Source organism: Mauremys mutica, chromosome 12 (assembly GCF_020497125.1).
Source record: "Mauremys mutica isolate MM-2020 ecotype Southern chromosome 12, ASM2049712v1, whole genome shotgun sequence".
NCBI lineage: Eukaryota > Metazoa > Chordata > Testudines > Geoemydidae > Mauremys > Mauremys mutica.
The window spans coordinates 29,182,054-29,196,650 of NC_059083.1; the positions used below are offsets into that span (position 1 = coordinate 29,182,054).

General features: G+C 54.2%; 1 protein-coding gene across 2 annotated transcripts in view; it reads right to left on the bottom strand.

Moving 5' to 3' along the window:
- The window catches only part of LOC123346116 (tripartite motif-containing protein 10-like), a 38,586-nt gene extending 26,757 nt beyond the window's left edge, over positions 1-11,829 (bottom strand). The window contains exons 1-5 of one of the 2 annotated variants that reach the window (XM_044983342.1): positions 10,808-11,829; positions 5,848-5,943; positions 5,053-5,283; positions 4,731-4,753; positions 2,894-3,839 (exon numbers count right to left, since the gene is read on the bottom strand). In XM_044983342.1, the coding sequence (XP_044839277.1) occupies positions 3,716-3,839; positions 4,731-4,753; positions 5,053-5,283; positions 5,848-5,943; positions 10,808-11,224 (891 nt within the window). In that variant the 5' untranslated portion in view covers positions 11,225-11,829 and the 3' untranslated portion in view covers positions 2,894-3,715. Of the gene's footprint in view, positions 1-2,893; positions 3,840-4,730; positions 4,754-5,052; positions 5,284-5,847; positions 5,944-10,807 lie in introns of those variants that run through there. The other variant, XM_044983341.1, reaches the window with a different exon arrangement.
- Positions 11,830-14,597: the final 2,768 nt, after the last annotated feature.

A 14,597-nucleotide genomic window follows, 5' to 3' on the forward strand; every position in this document is an offset into this window, starting at 1 on the left:
CCCAATCCAGGAAGCAGTGAGCAGCTCCAATGGGAGAGCCCAGCCCCGCCCAAAGGAAAGGCAGGATGTTGGAGAAGAGCAATGGGGGAGACCCCCTGCACCAGGTGAAGCTGAGGGATGTGGCAGAGAGCTCTGTTCAGGGGCGACTCTGTTAAGAATGTTTCTGGTCATCAGAATGGGCATGAACTCAGCATTAAGGGTGGTGTCAGGACTGTTTGTGTGTCCCCGCCCCCTCCATGGCCCGGACCGAGGCCGTGTCCCCTGGACAGGCTGGGAGACTTGCCCACTATGGAGAGCCCCTGACACTCCACCTGCCCTGGACATGGGTACGGGGGGCTGTGAGAGCAGCCTCCGGCCCATGTGCCCGCTCTCCAGGATGTGGCATCCTGGGGAGGTGGAGGATACAGGGCCCCCCAATGCAGCCTGGCCTACCTGGGTGGTGGCCCCGGTTCTGGCTTCAGGCCTGGCCAGGGGGCAGGGCCTCTGGGAAAGAGGAGCAGGGGTGGGGCCTTTGAGAGGGGCCAGGACTGGAAAGAGGCTGGCGCCGCGGGCAGGGGCTGCGCTACACAGGGAGGAGCTGATCAGTTGCCCTGCCCAAAGCACAGACACTGTTCATGACACTCCATGCCTGCCCGGGGCTTGCAGTGCAGTGCAGGGGGAAGGGGAACGTGGCACCCTGCCCTCAAACTATGCCCATGTCAAAAAGTGTCCTGAACATCCCACTTTTAAAAGTGTGTGTGTGGCTGGGAGTGGGGGGGTGGGGGGGACATGGGCTCCTGGATCCACTGAATCTGTTATTTTTAGGGCTGTGTGTGTCGTGATCGCTGTCAGTTTGGTTGGTAACTTTAGCTACAATCTCATGAAGATGTTTTCTCTGGAATTTTCTCATAATTTAAAGACAATCTCCACCTGCAAACTCACCCAGTCTGGGGGCTCCTAGGGGTTCCCTGCTTTTTCTCTCCGGTGCAGACGGCAGAGTGTCTGGAGGGGGAAAGGATAAGAGAGGTGAGATTTCAGACTTTCATACTTATAACAGCGTCCCCACTCTGTAACTTTTATAATTATGACAGAGAAACAGACAGAGACATTCAGTTATTTAATATAGAAAGGTCTGAAACCGTCTCTTTCCTCTCTCATTCAGGCATCTCCCAGCAATGGAACCAACATCCTTGCAGCCTCACAACCATCCCAGGACAGACAATCTGCAACTGAGATTTACTTTTCCCCTCCTCATCCCCTCCCACCCTTCAGACTCCAGTTGGTTTGTCTCATTCACTCACTGCCTTTTGTCATAACCTAGACTCAGATCATACAAAGACTTTGGCATAAAAATAACTTTACCCACTTGAGTCCCTTTGACACTACAGAGAGCAACATGAAGGGGCCCCCACCCTCCACAGGCAGATATAGGAATAATAATAAAATCATTTCATAAATGTGGAAACTGAGGCAGGGGAAGGTTGACTCTATGGGCCAGATTCACCCCAATGCTGGCAAAAGGAGAGAGGGGAGGGGCCATTTGTGACTCTGCTATTCAGTGGCTGCAGGGGCTGGTGCAGACCTTGGCACAGGCAGAGGAAGTTCTGAACCAGCCAGAGCTACATCCCTGTGACAATGGCCCCCGTGTGTCTTGCCCAGCGTGCAGAGTGTCAGAGGCCCAGCTTTACACGGCCCATGGCCCTCTGTCCCTCATCCACCTGCTCCTTCTTCCACCCGCCCTCACCACCCCCACCCCATTCCCAGCCCTCTCAGGAACACGCCTTGTGCCTGCAGCTGCTGGGGAGGAAGCACAAGGGGCTCCTTTGCTGGAGACATGGCAGGTGGGTGAATGGCTGGTTTGGGGAGGCCAGTCGTCCCCCCCGCAAGTCCTGTCCTTTCTACTGAAGCTACTTCCATGCCCACTGGAGCCCACCCAGACCCATTGTAGCCGCTAGCTCCTGCCCAGCACACTCAGCCCATGGAGTGTCGGCCAGCTCCAGCCTTCCCAGTCACAGAGCACCAGGGGGCTGGGAAGCAGGGGCCGCGCTGCCAGACCCGACCCCGGCCACTCCTCCCTCTGCAGCCGCCAGGCTCAGTGAGGGGCGAAGAGCAGCCTGCTGCACATAGCTAGGAGGGGGCCTGAGCTGGGGTGCAGTGTGTGCGGGGCCACCCATGTCTTTTTGGGGAAGCGATGCCTTCCCTTGCGTTCGATACCTGCCACCCATGGCTGGAGGATTCCTCACTGTGTGGGAGGAGCTTTCTCCTTCCCCAAAGCCCATTGGCTCAGCAAAGCTGCCATCCAGTACCAGAGCAGAGTGATGGGCTGGATCCAGCTTTAACAGACGGCCTCTCATTTCTGGTCTATATCTTGGATGGCGACTTTTAGGCCCTAGGGCCTGGTTCTCAGAGGAGTGGGGCACCTGCATTGACTCCACCTGCAGCTCTCTAGATGGGGCAGAGAAACGTAGCTGCCCCAAATTAGTCCATTTTGCTAAATTGGGGCCCGAATGTTCTGACTTTCAATAAATCATGAATTCATGTGAGCCATCCCGACTCCTGGGCCCCTGCTACATCTGCTCCATTTGTCTGCTTTCCACTGTTTGTTATGCTAAGTATTGAGAATGCTAAAAGGGTAATTTCTTATGCAGCAGTTTGGACAGACCACGATTGTGTGTTTGCACTGACTGACTCGGCTTTGGCCTGGTGAGCAGTTTTCTGGATGTAAGGGAAGTGTTGCCTTAAGTGACCTTGTTATGAAGCGATGTGTTCATAAGTTGCTCTGTAGGACAAAGATGTTTTGATCACACAAAGAGGTTAAAGACAACACCCCCAAAATGTACTGTCCAGGAGCAGTTAGCAAAGTCCAAAAACTGCGATATGGAGACAAGCTTGAAAGTGACCTGGGCATAATCAGTGGTAAGAAATAAGGATTATTATGTCATGGAGATCAGCAGGGAGCCTTGCAGCTCTCAGCTGCTGCTGGCAGCGGGCCCTCAGCAGTTCCCAGCTGCAGCAGATGCCTCGGAGCTCCCAACTGCTGTGGGGGGTGGGGAGGGGTAGGGGACCCCAGAGTCCCCAGTCACTGTGGGTGCTGGACCCTCCTTCTTCCCTATTTTGTCAGGGATATTTTTAGTAAAAATCACGGACAGGTCACAGGCTTCCGTGAAGTTTTGTTTATTGTTCGGGACCTTTCTGTGATTTTTACTAAAAAAATCTGAGCTGAAATCTGAATCTTAATAATATTTCAATCAGAAAAGAGAACAACAACATGAACATAGCTTGGACATCCAAAGACCTGCCAATTAGGAAGTTCATGTATGTGTATTGTATGAGCTATATACGCTATTTAATATTGATAACACTCAAAGATGATTGGAAAAGAACTAATACATACATCATTTGGACACGTATAATATGTCAGACATTGTAAGGGGTTCTCGGAGCTTCATAGGAGAAATTCACTGTGACCTGCCTATGGCCCAGGAGAAGATAATTGGCTAGTTCTTCTTTCTGTATGTCTGTCATTTCTTACTTTAAGAGTAACTGTAATGGCAAGGCAGGCTTTTGGTAGAAACAAAGGTTTGAATCAATCAATCAGGGTGACTTGGACCCCAAGTGTGTGACATTCTCACCCAAGAATTAAAGAGAAGCATCATCTAACTATGAACCAATTGCCAAGAGCCATTCTCCTCCCACAGCCACAAAAGCTTTTCCCAATTTCCACTCTAGATCCCTTCTAGGTACCTTTGAACTTCCTCAGAGGCTCCATGAGAGCAAGAGTTTTCTGGGACAAATCGCTGAGTCTCTTTTCCAGTTCAGGAGAAATCTCCTCTGGCTGCTGGAACTTCACCTTCTCACACCTGGAGAGAAACAGTTTCACATGGTTACATTTTACTTAGTGACACTTTATAATTTGTTGTCAGTGAAAGTTGCTGCTCTAATGGGCCTGGAGTTAGAATTCCTCTGCTTCTCCCAGCCTCAGAGCAGGTGTAGTTCACGCTCTGCCAGTCAAACCTTCACTCTGAAGATCCCATTTAACTCTGGCCTGGAGAGACCAGCTCTGGGGATAAAAGGGGAATTGAGTCTCCATGGCCAATTCGCTCCTTGGCCTCCATGCTCTGAGGGACAGGAGGTTCCCAGGTGAAGTGCTGTAGAAATCTGCCTCTAGGAACTAGACTGAGACACCAACTACCCCTTCCCCAGCTCATTCCACACAGGTCTCCAAACAGCCCTGAGATGGGGAAAGGCTCTTGAAAACTACTGCCCTGGGCTGAATAGTGACCAGGACCCAGCAGTGACAGGCCCATATTCCATCCCCACAATCCTGATGCAGCCAGTCCCCCAGGGACGTGACATCTCAAGGAAATACTTGAGGTCAGTCCTTCCCACTGAATGGAGAATTCCAGAGTCTTCTATAAAAGGGTGAAAACATCAGGATAAAGTTCATTTGAGAATTTTGTGTCCAACACATGACCTTCCCCACACATTTTGGCAGGGATGGTGTCCCTGGCCTGTTTGCCAGAAGCTGGGAATAAGCAACAGGGGATGGATCACTTGGTGATTCCCTGTTCTGTTCATTCCCTCTGGGACACCTGACACTGAGCACCATCAGAAGACAGGCTGCTGGGCTACGTGGACCTTTGATCTGACCCAGTATGGCCATTCTTATGCTGTAGATTCCTGTGGAGATGTGGTGCAAGCTCTTTCCCAGCATTGTGAAGTGTAAGGGGGAGTGAGAAAGAGACACATACCTGGACAAGGTGCTTCTGATGTCCTGGAGAGAAAGAGAGAGAATTTCAGGCCCACCTGACACACACTTCAAATTCCAGAGAAGGGATTTTGCAAGTATGGGGAAGAGAGGCTCTGTCCTGGTCCCAGAGCCAAGGTAATGAGTCTTTTCTATTTCTAGTGTCAATGTGTCTGCGACTTTACAATGAACAATAGTCATTCACATTTCAATAATGCACACATGGAGTTACTCTGTGATCTCTGACTGCTGGACACTTGTACCCATGTTTTAGGAGCTCTCCTGTCCCTGTGTTGGGATCTGGAGTATTTCTAACTCAGTCTCACCTGCAGGAATTCACTTGCTGGCTTCTGACACTTCCCCTCCAGCTCACTGATCAGGTTACTGAGATGGGAAATTTCCTCAGAGACTTTGGTGATATTTTCATCCTGTATCTTCGTTATCTCCTCCTCCAGCTTTTCCAGCTGGGCCAGCAGGAGCTGCTCTTGTTCCTCCAGGAATTGGTGCAGTTGCTGAAAATCAGCTACAATTTGCTGCCTCTTCTTTTCTATCTGTTTCTGTAAAGCAACAGGGAAAGGGCTGGTCAGGGACATGGAGGCAGCCTGGAGGGGGGATGGGATCCTTTCATTGAGTGCTGAGTGTGCAGGAGGGAAAACTTCTTTGTAACCCTTAAGGTTTCTGACACTTGACTCCATCCTGTGGTTACCAGGAAAAAGTTTCCCTCACACCTTTTTCCATTTCTCCCCGTGTCTCTAAAAAGGAATGTTTTCACATCTGACCTGGTTAAAACTTTGCATTATCAATGAACCCTGAGCATGAAGATCCTGAGCAGCAGGAGTCAGGAATCAGCATTACACTGATAGAAGTTCCCAGGGGGTGGGGGAGGAAAATCAAATGATTTAATAATGCAAGAAATGACACAGACACAGGCAAAGCCGCTAGAAATTAATTCATTCACTGGAATGGAAGGAAGTCTAGATTCTGCACATGAATCTAACAGAGAAAAATCCATGATCAGGGAGAAACAGACATGCCCACATTCACCAATGCCACAGAGGAATCTGCCTACAAACAGACCTCTCACCACAAGTCTTTGCACATCAGTAACAAGAGGCACCTACCAGATACTTTGGGCTTTTCTCCTCTCTAGTCACTTTAGATCCCAGCAGCTTTTCTCTCTCCTCCCTCAGAGTCTTCAAATGAGCCTGGATTTTTTCCTGTAGAAACAGAGATGATTTGGGACGTTTTATTTCGAGTTTGAGAGGGGTGCGTAGGGGGATATATTCCCACACAAATCCAATGTAACTGTTGGTCCTAACAGGTTCATGACATTAGAGTCACCAAGGAAAAGAAATCTAAGAATGAAGACTGGGGATGTGTCATATTCTGGCTTGTTACCAATTCAGGTTCAGTCTTTTTAGTAACTGGAGAAAGACCTGAATTATCCAAGCTTGCCTGGTATTTATTAATTCATTCGTATTACAGAACAGAACAGGAAAATGGGAACAAATGGTGGTGAATCACTACATTTAATTTTGAAAGATCAAACTACCAAAGAGATAAACCTCAGAAACCTCGTCTCCCTGCTTGGCCTGGGAGTTTTATCAGGGCGTCTGTCCCTTTTAATGGCCTCACTTCATCATTACTCAGGGCTGCTGCTGGAGTGGCAACATGGCCTAGTGGTGTGGTTGCTCAACTTGGGAGACCTAAGTTCTATTCCCAACTCCGGAACTCCACCACCGCGAACGGCGATGGTGGAGTCGACGGGGGAGCCGCGGACGTCGATCCCGCGCCGTGAGGACGGGTAAGTACTTCGAACTAAGGTACTTCGACTTCAGCTACGCTATTTGCGTAGCTGAAGTTGCGTACCTTAGATCGAAACACCCCCCCCCCCCGAGTGTAGACCAGGCCTTGGAGTTGGTATGGCAACCTCCACCTTTTCATGTTCTCTTTGTGTGCGTATATGTATATACAATCATATATATACAATCTTCCTACTGTATGTTCCACTCGATGCATCTGATGAAGTGTGCGTATATGTATATACAATCATATATATACAATCTTCCTACTGTATGTTCCACTCGATGCATCTTCCTACTGTATGTTCCACTCGATGCATCTAGCCCCTGAAAGCTTATGCCCAAATAAATGTGTTAGTCTCTAAGGCCTACACCAGGGGGAGGAGTTGATGTGAGATATGCAACTTCAGCTACGGGAATAGCTTAGCTGAAGTCAAAGTATCTTATTTTGATTTACCTCCCATCCTCACAGCGCGGGATCGATGGCCGTGGTTCCCCCTGTGGACTCTGCTACCGCCACTCGCCCTGGTGGAGTTCCGGAGTTGAAAGGAGCGCGTTCAGGGATCGATATATCGCGTCTAGATGAGACGCGATATATCAATCCCCGATAAACCGATCGCTACCCGCTGATCCGGTGGGTAGTGTAGACATCTCTAAGGTGCCACAAGTACTCCACGTTCTTTTTTTGAATACAGACTAACACGGCTACTACTCTGAAACATGTGAGCTCTGTCTCAAACCAGGCATGAAGAAGTTTGATCCTCTTCACTAGGGTGACCAGATCACCCAGGTCAAATATCGGGACGCGGGGGGGGGGAGAGGGGGACAGAGGTGGAAAAATGGCGGCAGAGCAAAAAAAAAAATCCCCCACCCCGATTCCTCCTCCCTTCGCAAGCGCTGGAGGGAGGCCCAGGAGACTCAGGGGACCGCGGGGCTGGGGTGAGTGTGAGTCCGGCCTGGCCCTGAGCAGGCAGGACTCGGGCGCGGTACAGGTAGGGGGTGGCCTGCCGCGGAGGGAGGAAGCGGCCGCTGGCCAGGCTCGGCGGCTGCAGCTCTGGCGCCCACGAACCCCCCGAGTCTGGGCCTGCTGCGGGGACCCAGCCCCTGGCCAGTCGCGTCTGGGCTGGCTGCCCAGCTGGTGCAATCCCGCGGGCGGCCCCGGAATAGGGGCAGCAGGCCCCAGCCCCCCCAGGGGAACGAACGGGGCTGGGCTGCCGATGCCTCCGCCGCGGGATTGCACCAGCTGGGCAGCCAGCCCAGACGCGACTGGCCAGGGGCTGGGCGCAGCGTGCGCGCTGCTGGGTCCCCGCAGCAGGCCCAGGTTCGGGCCCGGGCGCCACGTGCTTGGTCACGTCCTCCCCCCGCGGCAGTGGGAGCTGCAGCAGTGGCTGCTCCCGAGTCCCGCTGTTCAGGTAGGGAGAAGGGCCGCCCCCCTACTCTCCCTCCAGGTGCCAGGCCGGACTCACACTCACCCCGACCCCGTGTTCCCCTGCGTCTCCTGGGCATGGCGTGCTTGGCAAGAGGCAGGGATTTGGGGAGGGAGTCAATGGGGCAGTGAGGGGGCGGGGATTTGGGGAGGGATCCAATGGGGGAAGGAGGGTGCGGAGTCGGGCCCGGCAGGGGAGGGCGCGAGCCCTTTCGGGCTCCGGAGCCTTTGCTTGTTTGTCCAGTGTCCCGACCTAACATTGGTCGGGACGCGGGACAAACAAGCAAATATCGGGACAGTCCCGATAAAATTGGGACGTCTGGTCACCCTACTCTTCACAGAAGGTTTGCAGAGGCTCCTGGTGTTCCCCACACACCCGCCGCCTTCCTGCTCCCTTCGCTGCCTCTAATCCCAGCTGTTTCTATCTCCTTCACCAGCTGCCTGTTTGGCCTGAGGTTTCTATGTTGCACCATTTCTCTTTACTAAGGGCCAGTGGCAGATTAACACACAGGGCCACTGAGTCCCGGCCAATCTTGGGCCCAAGGGCAGGGCTGTCTGTACCCACATGCAAAGGACGCAGCTGTGTAGGGCACCAGGAAATTTGGGGCACCACATTTCCTGGTGCCCAACACGGCTGCGTGGTGCTCCAGCCCCTGCCCAGCCTATTTAGCATGGCCCTGCCACAGCGCCTCCTCTTCCCACCCCTGCTCTGCTCTAGCGCCGCCCCACTCCACCCATTCCCCAAAGCCCCCACCCCTGCTCTGCCTCTTCCTGCCCCAGCTCCCCTGAGGACTGCAGCAGGGGGCGGCCTGCACTCACCCAGCGGCAGGAAGTGGAGCACCCCGGCCCCAACCCGCTCCACTGGCCGTGCTGGGGGGTGTTTCCCCCTTGACCCCCCCCCAAAGCCAGCCCCTCCCACGGAGGCCTGGGGCCCACACAGCCCCCCCCCCCACCCAGGAAGACTGCGTAGGGAACCAAAATGGCTGGGGACAGCCCTGCCCGGGAGTGTTGGAACTTGTGTAGAAGGTGGGAGGGCAACAAGCACCAGATCTGTGGCCCTGTCCCCTGCTCTTCCTTTTCTCCCAAGGGCCCTCCCCCCAGCCAGGCTGGAAATGAGAGCCAGGCCACAGTGAGAGCCCCTCAGGGAGCCCAGGCAACTGTGGGGAGCCTCGGACCCTTCATTTGCCCTGGGTGGGAGACTGGAGGGCCTGAGAGCAGCCTCTGGCCCATGTGCTGCCCAGGGCATCTGGAGGGCCTGGTCTCCCTGGGTAGCTCTTAGGTGCCTTCTTGGAGGGGGAGGGGGAGTGGGCAGAGGAGGATCGGGGGCAGGGTCCCATGGTGATGGAGGGACTAAGGCCCACCTCAGTCCCTCCCCCACCAGGAGAAGGCACTGATGTCACAGCCCCTGCTGCTCCGTGTCTACCCAAAGCTAAAGAGGCAACATGTGGTGGAGGCATGTGCCCCCAGATGTATTGGGATGCCTGTGGCAGGGACACCCAACAGCAAGGAGGCAGCATTTCCCCTGGCAGTAGCACTGCCCCTGTCGGTCGTGGAGGGAGGAAGAAAACAGCAGAGTGGCTCACTGCCAGCTGAGCCCTTTCCCCACCACATGGGGCAAGGTGGCCGAGGACCCCAGAACAGTAGTTCTTGGAGTGACCACCCTATTGAGATCCGTGGGGCAGTTACCTCTTCCCAGAGCTATTGGCTCAGGCTCTCTGCAGACTCAGGCACACGGCACTCTGTCAGTGAGGCTTGAAAGTTATAACTCACTCAAACTTTTCTTTTCAATCCTATGGGCTAGAAAATTACTTTTTGTTGTGGATTTTTTTATTATGAAACCTGAAGTTCTGTTTTAATCATGTGACTCCAGAGGTGGGTCCCTAGGGAAGAACCCATAGTACCAGTGCTTAAACCCACTCCTGTAGACATGTTCCATCAGGGGTGAAAGATTCTTCCTAAAATTGGAGGTGCCATGAGGCCCTGCCCCCTCTGTGGCCCTGCCCTGCCTGCCTCTTCCCCAAAGGCCCTGTACCCGGCCAACCCAGAAGCTGGAGCTGAGTTGTGCAGCCCAGGTCCCTCCATCTGCCCAGGGTTGGGGGGATCCGAGAGCAGCCCCCAGCCCATGTCCCTGACCCCCAGGCTCCCTGCCCTGGACAAGTGGAGGGTCTGTGGCTCCCTGCAGCTGCGCACAGCTCTTACCATGGCCTGGCTGTGGCTCTTTGGCTCCTGAGTCCCAACCCCCGCCCGGGCCAAGCTGGAAGCTGGAGCTGGGTCAGAAGAAGAGCTGCACTGGCACCTGTGGGGAGCCATGGACCCTCAGCCTGCCCTGGGCAGGTAAAGAGTCTGCGGCTCCCCACAGATGCCTGGGCTCCCTGGGCTTACTCAGGCCGAGCTCCAGCTTCCAACCTGGGTGGGGCCTTAGGGGGAAGAGGAGAGGCAGGGAGCCGGGCTGTGGGGAAAAGTGGGAGAGCCATGACCCCTTGGCCCTCTCTGTTCCAGAGCCCGTCTGTTCCATGCAGCCGAGTGGGGGCTGATTTGTTCATGACTCATGTGAATGCCCTGCTGGCAGTGCCTCCCTGCATCTTGCTTCAGTCCTGTGTGCGAGGAAAGTGCCTCACACAGAGCTCTAGTGCCCACCTCTCCCTAATGAACAATGTGGGGTTGACAGGCTGGGTGCCATCTGTGGCCAGGGCTCCCTGCACCTGCCCAGAGGAAGGAGCCTGCAGGGCAGAGATTTAGGTGGAGCCAGAGAACAGGGGAGAAAATCTGGGAAGCTGGGAGATTCTGTGGCTCTGAGTGACTGAGTCTGAAAAGGGAAGGATTGAATTAACCTGGATCCAGAGTGTGTCCTACCTTGTATTTCTCGGCATCATCATCCATGAGCAGCACCGTGTGAGATCTGTGCTGGGGGGATCTCTCACAAACCACACACACGGCTTCCCCGTCCTCTTCACAGAACAGATCCAGGGCTTTGCCGTGTCTCTCACACAGAGTCTCTTTTCCTGGTTTGAAATCCAGTTGTTTGATTTTTTCCACTCTATTTCCTAGCTCATAGTTATTCCGGAGAGACCCTTTCCGGATTTGGACTCTGCAGCTGGGGCAGCACAAAGGGTCAGAGCCCAGCTCTGTCCATGTCTCACAGCGCTGAGTGATGCAGCCTCGGCAGAAGTTGTGCCCGCACTCTGTGATCACTGGGTCCGTCAGATATTCCAGGCAGATGGGAGAGTAGGTTTCCTCTTGGATTTCCCGTACCGGAGTTGCTGAGGCCATGGCTGCTGGGATCTCTGGGCTTCTGTTCTCTCTGCAGCAGAAATGGTTTTGCTGATCATGGGCAGACCCTGTCCCACCTCTTATCAGCTGCACCGGTGCAGAATGAGGTGAAGAGAAAGGAGAGGCCGGGAGGTGGAGCAGGAGAAAGATAAGGAAAGAAGGAAGCAGGAACTACACAGGCCAGGAGAGGGGTGTAAAGGAGCAGGAAGGGAAGGGAAGGGAAGGGAAGGAAAAGGTGGGACGGATACAAACAAGATCACAAAAACTCAAACTCAGGGTCTTTCTACACAGCACGTGTCCAGGCGGGGGTCAGGCAGGACTGTCCTGGTGCAGCTGCCCCCAGGGCAGGTGTAAGGACAGAAACATGAACCGCTCCAGATTCGCTACTTTGGCTGCACTGAGCATGGGCACCCGAACTGAGCATGCCCAGTAACCTTCGCTGTCGCCGCTGCACTGAGCATGCGCACCCGAACTGAGCATGCCCAGTAATCTTCGCTGTCGCCGCTGCCCTCTCTCTGCCCTCACTTCTACTTAGGATTTGCTGCCTCCTCTTTGGGGGGGTTTAAAAGGCTCAAGGGGGCAAATCGCAGCGGGGGGGCTGCCAGGGTCTGAGCGGGGGACAGAAATTTACTGGCCAGAGGGGTTCAAGCTGCTGTCGGCAGCGGCAGGAGAGAGGCTGAAGGGGAAAAATGGGGGGGGGGAGCCGCGGTTAAGCCGGCGGGGGGGGGAGACGCTGCCAGACCCTGTGCGGGGACAAAACCCCCGTTTAGGGAGGGGGTGGGGGGCACAGTGGCCCCTCGGGATGAGCCACCTGTTGTGCTCGCAGATCTGGGGGTGTCGGGGCTGGGTGGGGCCAGAGGCTGTTTTCAGTTCTGCCGCGTGTCAGCCCCGGAGCAGGGGGCAGGTTCCTGGGGCTGGGTCTTAAAGGCACAGGCAGCCCAATTCCCAGACTGTCAAAGCTCAGACACCGCAGCTCCTCTCGATCCTATACAAGTGCTGCGGGGCTGTTACTGCTCCTGCCAGGAGACTGAATGCGGGGAAATATTGTACAGACGCCCCCTCCCTTCCTCCAACTCTGCCTCTCACATTTTGACTATGGAAAAGTGTCTTCTGTCAGTTTCTATGTCTATATGAAATCACTGCAGCTCCTTTCTCTTATACAACGTGCTGATTTGGTAACTCCCTCCCAGAGCCCAAATGTCTGTACCCCCTCCTGTACCCGAATCCCCTGCCCCAGGTCAGAGCCTGCACCCCTCACTCAAACTCCCCATAGTCTGCAACCCTCCTGCACCACCAACTCCATCCCAGAGCCTGCACCCCAAACAGGGCTGGATTAACCTTTTGTGGGCCCGGTGCTAAACATATTTGTGGGTTCCCATGGGGGAAATGGGGACATGGGGCAGGGGGGCAGAGTCCTCAGAGCGAGGGGCTGACTTGGGGCAATGGGAGATGAGTCATGGCACGGCAGGGACAGCCCCACTCCACCCAGCCCAGTACAAGGGCCCTGTTTACAAACCGGGAGCTGCCAGACCCACGCTGTCCAGCCCAGCCCTGCACTGCCATTGTGCTTCTTCCCCTTGTGGGTGGGCCCATGCTGCACCATGCTACCCCCTGCCCAGCACCCCCCTGGCTCCCTACACCCAGTGCCACACCACCCAGAGACCTCCACAAGCCCCCTGCCCAGCACCCCTCTGACTCGCTATGCCCAGTGCTGCACCATCCAGAGACCCCCACAAACTCCCCTGCCCAGTGCCCTCCCAGTTCACTCCCCCACCCACTCAGAACCCCCCCACAGATCCTCTCACTGACCAGTGCCCCCCAGCTGAAGACCCCCCACAGCCCTCCCACAACTGCACAGTGCCCCGCCCCTTTCCACCCAGAGCCCCCCTACAGATCCCCTCACTGCCCAGTGCCCCCCACCACAACTGCACAGTGCCCCGCACAGACCCCTCACACTTCCCAGCGCCCACACACACACACATCTTCCCCACTAACAGCCCCACAACACACAGATCTCCCCACCCCCAGTGCCCAGCACCTACCCAGACCCACTAGAGACCTACTCTCCTACACCCTAACCCCCAGTCAGGCTGCCAGGCTGAGGTGGCAGCGCAGCCAGAGCTGGTCCTGGGGCAGGATAACTCTGGCCTCTTGGGAGTGGTGGAAGCAGCCAGGCTGGAGCAGGAGCAGAGCCTACCCGGGCCAGGCTCTCTCAGGACCCAGCTGAGCCTCCCCCCTCCCCGACTGTTCCCTGTGAGTGGCTGAGACTGGCCCAGCCTCTGCACCAGTCCCAGGTGGCTCTTCCCCCAGGGAGGCAGGTGGGGCCACACAGGTCCCAGGCAGTGGAGACAGCTCAGAGCTGGAGCAGTGCTGGGGAGTGGGCAGATCCCTGAGACGTGACTCCCGAGATCCTACCCAGCCCACCCACATCCATTGGCCCCGTGGCCAGCAGCCTTGCAGAGCACACACCTCTCTCTCTCCCTGCTTTCCTATCACCAGTTCTGTTACTACAGGAATGAAATCGAGACATCTCGTAAAACAGCTAGTTCCACATTGTTCTTCAAACCTCAGATCATTGAAATGCAGCTTTGCATTTGAGATACTATATGACTGTAGTACACTTTGCACTGCCTGCATCTACACTGACATCAGGAGAGGAGAAGAGGACAAGACTGTCCCTAGCATATATGATTTTAAAGAAAGGTGAGACACACCCACCCACTATCAATACAACAAGAAGGGAGAACAGTAGCTGGTGCCAAGAGAGAAGATGCAATGAAACCCTTCTGTACCCACAACTGATGTCTGAAAAGCATCAGTCACTCTGCAGATCAAAGAAAGAAAGAGCAGCCAGTTTCAGACAGATAGGATCCTTATGACCTATATAGGAGAAGTGCACTTCCCTATAGCAGTTTCCCAACATAGTTTTCTTATGGATTTATTTATTAAGCAAAAATTAAGATTAGGAGTCTGATTTAAATTATGTACATTTTCAGTGTTAGTTAACTGTGGAACTATTGCAGCTACTTTTCTTTTACGCCTGCCTTCATAAAAAGCTACAGAGTTTTAACAGATAATTACAAAGACTAAAGTACATGCTTTAATATAATTAGGACCGGGCAACCCAAGATGAAAACTACACTGTAGAAGAGTCCTACAACCAGGTATTTGAGGCCAATCCCTTTATCAATGGAATCCTCACCAAAATATGAGGAAGGAGAAGAGTCACCCTCAAACTTTTGACAATAGCTCAAGGTCAGACACTAAGAAGACCAGCACCATTCATATTCTGGTTTTGGATAAAATACTTGATCTTGCCTACATTATAGAAACCTTCCTCTCTCCAAGTCTACACCCCACTACGCCCTTTAGC